The sequence below is a fragment of the Somniosus microcephalus genome, chromosome 30 (assembly GCF_052327205.1).
Source record: "Somniosus microcephalus isolate GS21.2 chromosome 30, FLI_Smic_1.0, whole genome shotgun sequence".
NCBI classification, from domain to species: Eukaryota; Metazoa; Chordata; class Chondrichthyes; order Squaliformes; family Somniosidae; genus Somniosus; species Somniosus microcephalus.
Window position 1 is genome coordinate 496,023 of NC_141016.1, and position 12,500 is coordinate 508,522.

Below are 12,500 nucleotides of genomic sequence, written 5' to 3' on the forward strand. Positions count from 1 at the left end.
GCTCTCTCTCTCGGTCTCTTGCTCTCTCTCTCGGTCTCTCGGTCTCTCGCTCTCTCTCTCGGTCTCTCGCTCTCTCTCTCGGTCTCTCTCTCGGTCTCTCGCTCTCTCTCTCGGTCTCTCTCTCTCGGTCGGTCTCTCTCGGTCTCGTGCTCTCTCTCGGTCTCTGTCTCTGTCTCTGTCTCTCTCTCGGTCTCGCTCTCGGTCTCACTCTCGCTCGCGGTCTCTCCCTCGCTCGCGGTCTCTCCCTCGCTCTCTCTCTCGGTCTTGGTCTCTCTGGGTCTCTCTCTCGCTCTCGGTCTTGGTCTCTTTCTCTCTCTGACTCATCCCCCCCCGCCCCCCATCTTGGGGTCTCTTCCCCCCCCCCCCACCCGCCCTCTATCAGGGTCTCTCCCTCGGGCTCTCTCCCTGTCCATCCATCATGCGACCTCTCCTCGTTAACCCCACAGTGCAGTAGTGTCCCTGACGGTGCCAGGTGCTGTATCAACAATCGTAAACTGGTTTGAATCAGTGGCGAGTTACTCTGTTTTGTTTTCATTACAAACATTTGAAGTATGTCGTGGTGAGCGGCTGTGGCTGTTGCATGGGATGCCTCACAATCGCCTCTCTGTTCCCAACTCACTCAGTGTGATGGAGCTGCCCCCTCCTGGAGATCTGTGCTCCGAGCTGCTCATTACACCTCCCCCACCCACCCACCCACCACCACCACTACACCCTGGCCTCAAACACGGATCACAGCACAAAAACACATCCATGGGACGCTGGGCTACAGACTTGGATGGGCAGCTGAGTAGAATTGGGATTCAGGACTGAAATATGGGAAACTCCACACACACTCCGTGTTCTTTGTTACCTTTTCTCTCCCCCAACACTCCTTCTCACCAGTGTAGAGGGAGCTTTACTCTGTATCTAACCCGTGCTGTACCTGCCCTGGGAGTGTTTGATGGGACAGTGTAGAGAGAGCTTTACTCTGTATCTAACCCGTGCTGTACCTGCCCTGGGAGTGTTTGATGGGACAGTGTAGAGGGAGCTTTACTCTGTATCTAACCCGTGCTGTACCTGCCCTGGGAGTGTTTGATGGGGACAGTGTAGAGGGAGCTTTACTCTGTATCTAACCCGTGCTGTACCTGCCCTGGGAGTGTTTGATGGGACAGTGTAGAGGGAGCTTTACTCTGTATCTAACCCGTGCTGTACCTGCCCTGGGAGTGTTTGATGGGACAGTGTAGAGAGAGCTTTACTCCTTATTTAAGGAAGGATATACTTGCATTGGAGGCAGTTCAAAGACGATTCACATGGTTGATTCATGAGATGAGGGGGTTGGGCCTATACTCATTGGAATTTAGAAGAATGAGAGGTGATCTTATTGAAACATATAAGACACTGAGGTGGTTCGACAAGGTAGACGCAGAGAGGATGTTTCCCCTCGTGGGGAAATCTGGAACTTGAGGGCATAGTTTAGAACTGAGATGAGGAGGAATTTCTTCTGAGGGTCGTAAATCTGTGGAATTCTCTGCCCCAGCGAGCCATGAAGGCTGGGTCATTAAATACATTTAACATAAGAACATAAGAATTAGGAGCAGGAGTAGGCCATTCGGCCCTTCGAGCCTGCTCTGCCATTCAATGAGATCATGGCTGATCTTCTGCCTCAATTCCATTCACCAGCCCTATCGCCATATCCCTTGATGTCCTTACTAGCCAGAAATCTTTCGACTTCTGTTTTGAATATACCCAATGACTGAGCCTCCACAGCCCTCTGGGGTAGAGAATTCCAAAGATTCACCACCCTCTGTGTGAAGAAATTTCTTCTCATCTCAGTCCTGAATGGCCTACCCTTTATCCTGAGGCTGTGACCCCTGGTTCTAGACTCCCCAGCCAAGGGAAACATTCTCCCAGCATCCACCCTCTCAAGCCCTGTAGTAATTTTGTGTGCTTCAATGAGATCCCCTCTCATTCTAGAGAATACAGGCCTAGTTTACTCAATCTCTTCTCATACAACAGTCCCACCATCCCAGGAACCAGTCTGGTGAACCTTCGTTGCACTCCCCCCTATGGCAAGTATATCCTTCCTTAGGTAAGGAGACCAAAATTGTACACAGGTGTGGTCTCACCAAGGCCCTATATAATTGGAGTAAGACTTCTTTACTCCTGTACTCAAATCCTCTTGTAATGAAGGCCAGCATACCATTTGCCTTCCGAATGGCTTGCTGCACCTGCACATTCACTTTCAGTCACTCATGTACAAGGACACCCAGGTCCCTTTGAGCATCTGCATTCCCCAATCTTTCACCATTTAGGAAATACTCTGCCTTTCTGTTTTTTCTACCAAAGTGGATAACTTCACATTTATCCACATGATATTACATTAAAGTGGAGATAGACAAATTTTTGCAAGATAATGGAGTGAAGGGTTATGGGGAGTGGGCAGGGAAGTGGCTTTCAGCCCATGGTCAGCCTTGATCTTATTCAATGGCGGAGCAGGCTCAAGGGGCCAAGTGGCCTATTCCTGCTCCTATTTCTTATGTTATGTTTTGTGTCTAACCCGTGCTGTATCTACCCTGGGAGTGTGTGACGGGACAGTGTAGAGGGAGCTTTACTCTGTATCTAACCCGTGCTGTACCTACCCTGGGAGTGTGTGATGGGACAGTGCAGAGGGAGCTTTACTCTGTATCTAACCCGTGCTGTACTTCCCCCCGCGCTCTTCCCCCCTCCCCCCCCCTGCGCTCTTACCCCCTCCCCCCTGCGCTCTTTCCCCCCCCCCCTCCACCCCCCGTGGTCTTCGCCCTCCCCACCAAAAGACGGCACCTCCAACATTGCAACACTCCCTCAGTACTGAATTATGGGCTCACGTCTCTGGAGTGTGATTGATACAGGGCTATGGGCAGAGAGCGGGTCAGTGGGATTAGTTTGTGATTGATACAGGGCTATGGGTAGGGAGCAGGGCATTGGGATTAGTTTGGGATTGATACAGGGCTATGGGTAGGGAGCGGGGCACTGGGATTAGTTTGGGATTGATACAGGGCTATGGGGAGAGCGCGGGACAGTGGGTTTATTTTGTGATTGACACAAGGCTATGGGGAGAGAGCAGGGCAGTGGGATTCGTTTGGGATTGATACAAGGCTATGGGGAGAGAGCGGGGCAGTGGGATTAGTTTGGGATTGATACAAGGCTATGGGGAGAGAGCGGGGCAGTGGGATTAGTTTGGGATTGATACAAGGCTATGGGGAGAGAGCGGGGCAGTGGGATTAGTTTGGGATTGATACAAGGCTATGGGGACAGAGCGGGGCAGTGGGATTAGTTTGGGATTGATACAGGACTATGGGGAGAGTAGGGCAGTGGGATTTTTAAATTTTTTAAAATTCATTTATGGGATGTGGGCTTCACTGGTAAGGCCAACATTTATTGCACATCCCTAATTGCCCTTGAGAAGGTGGTGGTGAGCTGCCTTCTTGAACCGCTGCAGTCTGTGTGGTGAAGGTGCTCCCACAGTGCTGTTAGGGAGGGAGTTCCAGGATTTTGACACAATGGCAATGAAGATTCAGCGATATACTTCTAAGTCAGGATGGTGTGTGACTTGGAGGGGAACTTGGAGGTGGTGGTGTTCCCATGCGCCTGCTGCCCTTGTCCTTCTAGATGGAAGAGGTCACGGGTTTGGGAGGTGCTGCTGAAGAAGCCTTGGCGAGTTGCTGCAATGCATCTTGTAGATGGTACACGCTGCAGCCAAGGTGCGCCGGTGGTGGAGGGAGTGAATGTTTAAGGTGGTGGATGGGGTGCCCATCAAGCGGGCTGCTTTGTCCTGGATGGTGTCGAGCTTCTTGAGTGTTGTTGGAGCTGCACTCATCCAGGCAAGTGGAGAGTATTCCATCACACTCCTTACTTGTGCCTTGTAGATGGTGGAAAGGCTTTGGGGTGTCAAGAGGTGAGACACTCGCCACAGAATACCCCGCCTCTGACCCGCTCTTGTTGCCACAGTATTTATGTGGCTGGTCAATGGTGAACCCCAGGATGTTGATGGTGGGGGATTCGGTGATGGTAATGCCATTGAATGTCATGGGGAGGTGGTTAGACTCTCGCTTGCTGGAGATAGTCATTGCCTGGCACTTCTGTGGTGCGAAATTTACTGCCACTTATCAGCCCAAGCCAGAACGTCATCCAGGTCTTGTTGCATGCGGGCATGGACTGCTTCATTATCTGAGGAGTTGTGAATGGCACTGAACACTGCAGTCATCAGCGAACATCTCCATTTCTGATCTTATGTTGGAGGGATGGTCATTGATGAAGCAGCTGAAGATGGTTGGGCCGAGGACTCTGCCCTGAGGAACTCCTGCAGCGATGTCCTGGAGCTGTGATGATTGACCTTCAACCACCACAACCATCTTCCTTTGTGCTAAGGATTAGTTTGGGGATTGATACAGGGCTATGAGGTCTTGCTGAAACTGCTGTCCGATGTTTTATTCGATCCGTTGCCTTATTCTGACTCCATTTTGATTCTCTCCAGTATCTGCACATGAAATGGCCCCTGTTGGATGTACAGGCAGCAGGCTGTCTCAAGGACTCGCCATCTCCCGTGCACCTGGTGAGTAACGTCAAACATTCCTGAAATCGGCGGGAACAGTGAACAATGTGATTGGCCTGCTCCTTTGCCTGGAGCAGCCCATTCATTCCGGGGGGGAAGCATCCAGAGCAAAACTGTGGCAGACGGAGTTCAATGTGGGAAAGTGTAAGGTCATCCACTCCGGACCTAAGAAAGATAGATCAGAATATTTTCTAAATGGCGAGCAGCTGGGAATTGTGGAGGAGCCGAGAGGTTTAGGGGTCCATGTACAGAAAGCTAGTGGAATGTTGGTCTTTATCTCGAGGGGGCTGGAATACAAAGGGGTAGAAGTGATGCTTCAGTTGTACAGAGCCTCGGTCAGACCCCACCTGGAGTAACTGCGTTCAGTTCTGGGCCCCGCACCTCAGGGAGGATATATTGGCCATGGAGGGGGAGCAGCGCAAATTCATCAGAATGATACCGGGGCTAAAAGGGTTAAATTCTGAGGACAGGTTAAAAATTTCAAAACTGAGATTGATAGATTTTGGTTGGATAAGGGTATTAAGGGTTATGGAACAAAGGCTGGTAGATGGAGTTAAGATAACAGATCAGCCGCTTCTCTCTCTTTCTCTCACCCCCCCTGCCCCGCCCCGCCCAACATAGGAACAGGAGGAGGCCATTTAGCCCCTTGAGCCTGCTCCGTCATTTAATGAGATCACGGCTGACCTGTGGCCTTTGCCCCATATCCCTTAACTCCTTTGGTTAACAAAAATTGACCCAGCATCAACTGCTGTTTAGGGAAGAGAGTTCCGAAATTCTGCCACTCTTTGCATGTAGAACTATTTCCTAACTTCACTCCTAAAAGGCCTGACTCTAATTTTTAGACTCTGCCCCCCAGTCCTCGACTTCCCAACCAGTGGAAATAGTTTCTCTCTATGTACCCTGTCAATTCTCCTTAATATGTTGAAAACTTCAATCAAATCATCCCATAATCTTCTAATTTCCAGAGAATACAACCCTAGTTTGTGTAATCTCGCCTCATAATTTAACCCTTTGAGTCCGGGTATCATTCTGGTAAACCTACGCTGCACTCCCTCCAAGGCCAATCTATCCCTCCTAAGGTGTGGTGCCCAGAACTGCTCCCAGTGCTCCAGGTGTGGTCTAACCAGGGCTTTGTACAGCTGCAGCATAATTTCTACCCCCTTGTATTCTAGTCCTCCAGATATAAAGGCCAGCATTCCATTGGCCTTTTAATGACATTTTAATGATTTATGTGCATGGACCCCCAAGTCTCTTTGGACCTCCACTGTTTCTAGCTTTTCACCATTTAGAAAGTACCCTGTTCGATCCTTTTTAGGTCCAAAGTGGATAACCTCACATTTGCCTATATTGAAAGCTATTTGCCATAGTTCTGCCCATTCACTTAATCTATTAATATCTTTTTGTAATTTTATGCTTTCATCTACACTGCTTACAATGTCGCCTATATTTGTGTCATCGGCAAACTTGGATATATGGCTCGCTATCCCATCATAAATACAGTGAATTGTTGAGGCCCCAACACTGATCCCTGCAGGACACCACGAGTCACATCCTGCCAATTTGAGTACCTGCCCATTACCTCTACTCTCTGTCTCCTAACCAGGTCAATAATTTGCCCTCAATTCCATGATTTTCAACTTTAGTTAACAGTCTCTTATGAGGGCCTTTATCGAAAGCCTCTGGAAGTCCATATAAATAACATCCGTAGACATCCCTCTATCCACTACTTGAGTCACCTCCTCTTCAAAAAGTTCAATCAGGTTCGTCAGACATGACCTACCCTTTACGAATCCCCCCTCTCTCTTCCCCCTCCCTCCCATCCCCCCTCTCTCCCCCCTCCTCTCTTCCCCCCCCTCCTCTTTCCCACCCCCTCCCTCTTCCCACCCCCTCCCTCTTCCCAACCCCTCCCTCTTCCCAACCCCTCCCTCTTCCCACCCCCTCCCTCTTTCCTCCCCCCTCCCTCTTTCCTCCCCCTCCCTCTTCCCACCCCCTCCCTCTTCACCCCCCCCCCTCTTCACCCCCCCTCTTCACCCCCCCCCTCTTCACCCCCCTCCCTCTTCACCCCCCCTCCCTCTTCACCCCCCTCCCTCTTCACCCCCCCTCCCTCTTCACCCCCCCTCCCTCTTCACACCCCCCCCTCCCTCTTTTCGTGTCATCTGCAAACTTACTGATCATACCTCTTACATTCATATCTAAATCATTAATGTACACTACAAACAGCAACGGACTCCGCACTGATCCGTGTTACACCACTGGACACAGGCTTCCAGTCACACAAACAACCATCGACCATCACCCTCTGCCTCCTGCCACTAAGCCAATTTTGGATCCAATGTGCCAAATTGCCCTGGATCCCATGGGCTCTTACCTTCTTGACCAGTCTCCCATGCGGGACTTTGTCAAAAGCCTTATTGAAGTCCATGTAGACTACATCAACTGCACTACCCTCATCCACACACCTAGTCACCCCCTCGAAAAATTCAATCAAATTGGTTAGACATGATCTCCCCCTGACAAAGCCATGCTGACGATCCTTGATTAATCCTTGCCTCTCCAAGTGGAGACTAATTCTGTCCCTCAGAATTTTTTCCAATAATTTCCCTACCACTGATGTTTGGCTCACTGGCCTGTAATTCCCTGGTTTATCCCTACTACCCTTCTTGAACAATGGTACTACGTTAGCTGTTCTCCAGTCCTCTGGCACCTCCCCTGTGGCCAGAGAGGTTCTGAAAATTTGTGTCAGAGCCCCTGCAAATTCCTCCCTTGCCTCACAGCAGCCTGGGATACATCCTGTCAGGGCTTGGGGATTTAGCCACTTTTAAGCCCGCTAAAACCGCTAGTACCTCCTCCCTCTCAATGCTAATTTGTTCAAGTATATCACAATCCCTCTGCCTGATTTCTATGCCTACATCACCCTTCTCCATAGTGAACACAGATGCAAAATATTCATTTAAAACCTCACCCACATCTTCTGGCTCTACACACAGGTTGCCACTTTGGTCCCTAATGGGCCCTACTCTTTCCCTGGCTATCCTCTTGCCCTTAATTATACTTATAAAACACCTTGGGATTTTCCATTATTTTGCCCGCCAGTGTTTTTTCATGTCCCCTCTTCGCTCTCCTAATTTCTTTTTTAAATACCCCCCTGCACTTTCTATACTCCTCTAGGGCTTCCACTGTTTTTAGTCCTTTGTATCTGCCAAAAGCCTCCCTTTTTTTCCTAATCCATTCTTGTATATCCCTTGACATCCAGGGTTCCCTGGGCTTGTTGGTCCCACCCTTGACCTTTACAGGAACATGTTGGCGTTGTACTCTCTCTATTTCCTTTCTGAAAGACTCCCATTGCTCTGATGTGGATTTTCCTACAAGTAGCTGATCACAGTCCACTTTGGCCAGATTCTGCCTTATTATATTAAAATCGGCCTTCCTCCAATTTAGAACCTTTATTTCTGGTCCATCTTTGTCCTTTTCCATGACTACCTTAAATCTCACCGAATTATGGTCACCGTCACCAAAATGCTCTCCTACTGACGCATCTACCACTTGCCCGGCTACATTCCCTAGAATTAGGTCCAGTACCGCCCCCTCTCTTGTAGGACTTTCTACATGCTGGCTCAAAAAGCTCTCCTGGATGCACTTTAAGAATTCCGCACCCTCTAAGCCTTTCACACTCTGGCTATCCTAGTTAATATTGGGGAAGTTGAAATCCCCTACTATTATTACCCTATTATTTCTACACTTCTCTGCGATTTGCCTACATATCTGTTCCTCAATCTACCCCTGACTGTTTGGGGGCCTATAGTACATTCCCAGCAAAGTGCTTGCCCCCTTTTTGTTTTTAAGTTCTACCCATATGGCCTCATTAGAGGAACCTGCTAAGATATCATCCCTCCTTACAGCAGTAATTGACTCCTTGATTAATATTGCGACACCCTCTCCTCTTTTACACCCCCCTCTGTCGCGCCTGAAGATTCTATACCCCGGAATATTGAGCTGCCAGTCCTGCCCCTCCCTCAACCATGTCTCTGTGATAGCAACAATATCATACTCCCATGTGTTCAACAACAACTTCAGTTCATCTGCCTTACTCACAAGACTCCTTGCATTAAAATAAATGCCATCCAGCCTTGCCACACTCCCTTGTGCGGTTACATATTTGCTCTGCCTTCCCAGCTGACTTGTTTTTTCCTCTATATTTGGCTGTACATCACCCCCTACTATAGCTCCACTCTGTATCCCATCCCTCTGCCAAGTTAGTTTAAACCCCCCCCCCCCACCCCCCGCCACAGTACTAGCAAACCTCCCCGCAAGGATGTTGGTCCGGTTCTGGTTCAGGTGCAACCCGTCTGACTTGTACAGGTCCCACCTTCCCCAGAAGCAGACCCAGTGATCCAGGAAACTAAAGCCCTCCCTCCTGCACCAACTCTTTAGCCACGCATTCATCTGCTCTATCCTCCTATTCCTAGCCTCACTAGCATGTGGCACCGGGAGTAATCCAGAGATTACAACTTTTGAGGTCCTGCTTATTAATCTGCTACCTAGCTCCCTAAATTCTTGTTGCAGTACCTCATCCCTCTTTCTACCCATGTCGTTGGTACCAATGTGAACCACGACCTCTGACTGTTCGCCCTCCCCCTTCAGAATGCCCTGCAGCCGTTCAGTGACATCCCTGACCCTGGCACCAGGGAGGCAACATACCATCCTGGAGTCACGTCTTCGGCCACAGAAATGTCTACCTGTTCCCCTTACGATAGAATCCCCTACCACTATTGCTCTCCCACTCTTTTTCCTCCCTGCTGTGCAGCTGAGCCACTCGTAGTTCCATGGACTTGGTTTCTCAGGGGAATGCAGCAAGAGCCATCTCCCTCATCAGTATCCAAAATGGAAAATCTGTTGGAGAGGGAGATGGACCCAGGGGACTCCTGCACTACCTTCCTAGTTCTTTTACTCTGTCTGGCGGTCACCAATTTCCTGTCTGCCTGTGCACTCTTTACCTGTGGTATGACCACCTCGTTAAATGTGCTATCCATGAAGATCTCAGGTTCGCGGATGCTCCACAGTGACTCCAGCCGCAGCTCCGACTCCAGCCGCAGCTCCAGCTCCGAAACGCGGATTTCGAGTAGCTGCAGCTGGAGACACTTCCTGCACATGTGTTCGCCCTGGACACCTAAAGTGTCCCTGACTTCCCACATAGTACAGGAGGAGCACTCCACGCTGCCGAGCTGCTCTGCCATGTCCTACCCTTAATTTACTCCCTTTACTTCCTTTAAGTTAAAGAATATTAAATACACTATGGACCTTACTTCCCTTTAAACACTACTTACTCTAAACTAGAGACCTTACTTTTACTTTAACGACTGGACTGTAGAAATACTCACCAGGTCCTACTTTCCAATCAGCTCCTTCCCTGGTTGTGACGTCACTTTAGTGGTTTCGCAGTTGTTGTTGTTTGACTGCTCCCGCTCTCGGACTCTTTCCTTGGTGTAAAGTAAGAACCAGTTTCTACAGGGTGAAAAGCAAAGGTGAAGCAAGGGAGCTCCTCCTTCCACTCCTCACCTGACTCACCCAATTCGCAGCAGTCTGTTTAAATCACACTCAGTGCAAAATCACACTGCAAAACCTGTTTTTATAGGCCCTGAAACAAAGGAGCTTGCTGGGTTCTGCTACAGGAGAACCAGTTTAATCTAGTTTCCCCAATTAACTGCCTTCAGCTGCTCTGAATTGTAGGCCTTTATAACCCTGCTTAAAGCTGGGAAATTTAGATTTTAAACAGTAACGGTAAATATTAAACAAACAAAAGTTTGATTTTAGCAACCAGTTAAGACGCCCTGACTCACCCAACTCGCAGCACTCTGTTTAAACCGCGCACCTCTCTCTTTCCCCTGCTCTCTCTCTTTCCCCCCTAGAAACATAGAAACATAGAAGATAGGAGTAGGCCATCCGGTCCCTCGAGCCTGCTCTGCCATTCAATGCGATCATGGCTGATCATCCAAATTCAGTACAGGAAACTTTTTTTTATCCGGCACTGATGGGACCGACGTGGTGCCGGTTCATCAACAATTCCGGATAACCAAAAGCTACAGTAAAAGATACGGAGCTCTCAGCTCCGTATAAAGCAACAAACCCTGTTGCTTAGCAACAGGTTCAGAACAATGGTCACAAGCTCCAAGCGTCTCTGTAGCTTAGCAACAGCTGCAGCCACACCCTTGCACAGCAACAGATGGAGGAAGGCAAGTAATAAAACTTACCTGAACCTACTCCCGAATTTTGCTGGTTAACCGAGATTTCCGGTTATTTAGGTGCCGGTAAATCAAAATTTCCTGTACCCAGTCCCTGCGTTCTCCCCATATCCCTTGATCCCTTTAGCCTTAAGAAATATATCTAACTCCTTCTTGAATATATTTAATGAATTGGCCTCAACTGTCTTCTGTGGTAGAGAATTCCACAGGTTCACCACTCTCTGGGTAAAGAAATTCCTCCTCATCTCTGTCCTAAAAACCCCTGGTTCTGGACTCCCCCGCCATCGGGAACATCCTTCCTGCATCTAGTCTGTCTAGTCCTGTTAGAATTTTATAAGTTTCAATGAGATCCCCTCTCATTCTTCTAAACTCCAGCGAGTACAAGCCTAATCGACCCAATCTCTCCTCATACGTCATTCCTGCCATCCCAGGTATCAGTCCTGGTGAATCTTCGCTGCACTCTCTCCATGGCAAGAACATCCTTCCTCAGATAAGGTGACCAAAACTGCACACAATACTCAAGGTGTGGTCTCACCAAGGCCCTGTACAACTGCAGCAAGACATCCTTGCTCCTGTACTTGAACCCTCTTGCTACGAAGGCCAACATACCATTTGCCTTCTTAACCGCCTGCTGCACCTGCATGCTTACCTTCAGCGACCGGTGCACAAGGACACCCAGGTCTCGTTGCACTTCCCCTTTTCCCAATCTATTGCCGTTCAGATAATAATCTGCCCTTCCTGTTTTTGCCACCAAAGTGGATAACCTCGCATTTTTCACATTATACTGCATCTACCATGCATCTGCCCAATCACCCAACCTGTCCAAATCGTACTGGGAGTTTCTCTGCATCCTCCTCACAGCACACACGCCACCTAGCTTTGTGTCGTCTGCAAACCTGAAGATATTCCATCTAGTTCCCTCGTCTAGATCATTAATATATTGTGATAGCTGGGTTCCTAGCACCGATCCTTGCGGTACCCCACTAGTCACTGCCTGCCACTCGGAAAAAAGACCCGTTTATTCCAACTCTTTGCTTCCTGTCTGCCCCCCCTCTCTCTCTTTCCCCCCTCTCTCTCTTTCCCCCTCTCTCTCTTCCTCCCTCTCTCTCTATCCCCCCCTCTCTCTCTATCCCCCACTCTCTCTCTTTCCCCCTCTCTCTCTATCCCCCCTCTCTCTCTATCCCCCCTCTCTCTCTATCCCCCCTCTCTCTCTATCGCCCCCCTCTCTCTCTATCCCCCACTCTCTCTCTATCCCCCCCTCTCTCTCTATCCCCCCCTCTCTCTCTATCCCCCCCTCTCTCTCTATCCCCCCCTCTCTCTCTATCCCCCCTCTCTCTCTTTCCCCCCTCTCTCTCTTTCCCCCCCTCTCTCTCCTATCCCCCCTCTCTCTCTTTCCCCCCTCTCTCTCTTTCCCCCTGTCTCTCTTTCCCCCTGTCTCTCTTTCCCCCCCTCTCTCTCTTTCCCCCCTGTCTCTCTCTATCCCCCTGTCTCTCTTTCCCCCCCTCTCTCTCTTTCCCCCCTGTCTCTCTCTATCCCCCCTCTCTCTCTTTCCCCCCTCTCTCTCTTTCCCCCCTGTCTCTCTTTCCCCCCTGTCTCTCTTTCCCCCCTCTCTCTCTTTCCCCCCCTGTCTCTCTCTATCCCCCCCTCTCTTTCCCCCCTCTCTCTCTATCCCCCCTCTCTCTCTTTCCCCC

The 12,500-nt window shown here is 49.6% G+C and overlaps 1 protein-coding gene across 1 annotated transcript in view; it reads left to right on the plus strand.

Moving 5' to 3' along the window:
• The window catches only part of LOC147097835 (transcription factor 7-like 2), a 115,075-nt gene that overhangs the window by 69,612 nt on the left and 32,963 nt on the right, over positions 1-12,500 (plus strand). Inside the window, exon 4 of the mRNA XM_085970866.1 lies at positions 4,493-4,570. Within this exon, the coding sequence (XP_085826992.1) occupies positions 4,493-4,570 (78 nt within the window). The remainder of the gene's footprint in view (positions 1-4,492; positions 4,571-12,500) is intronic.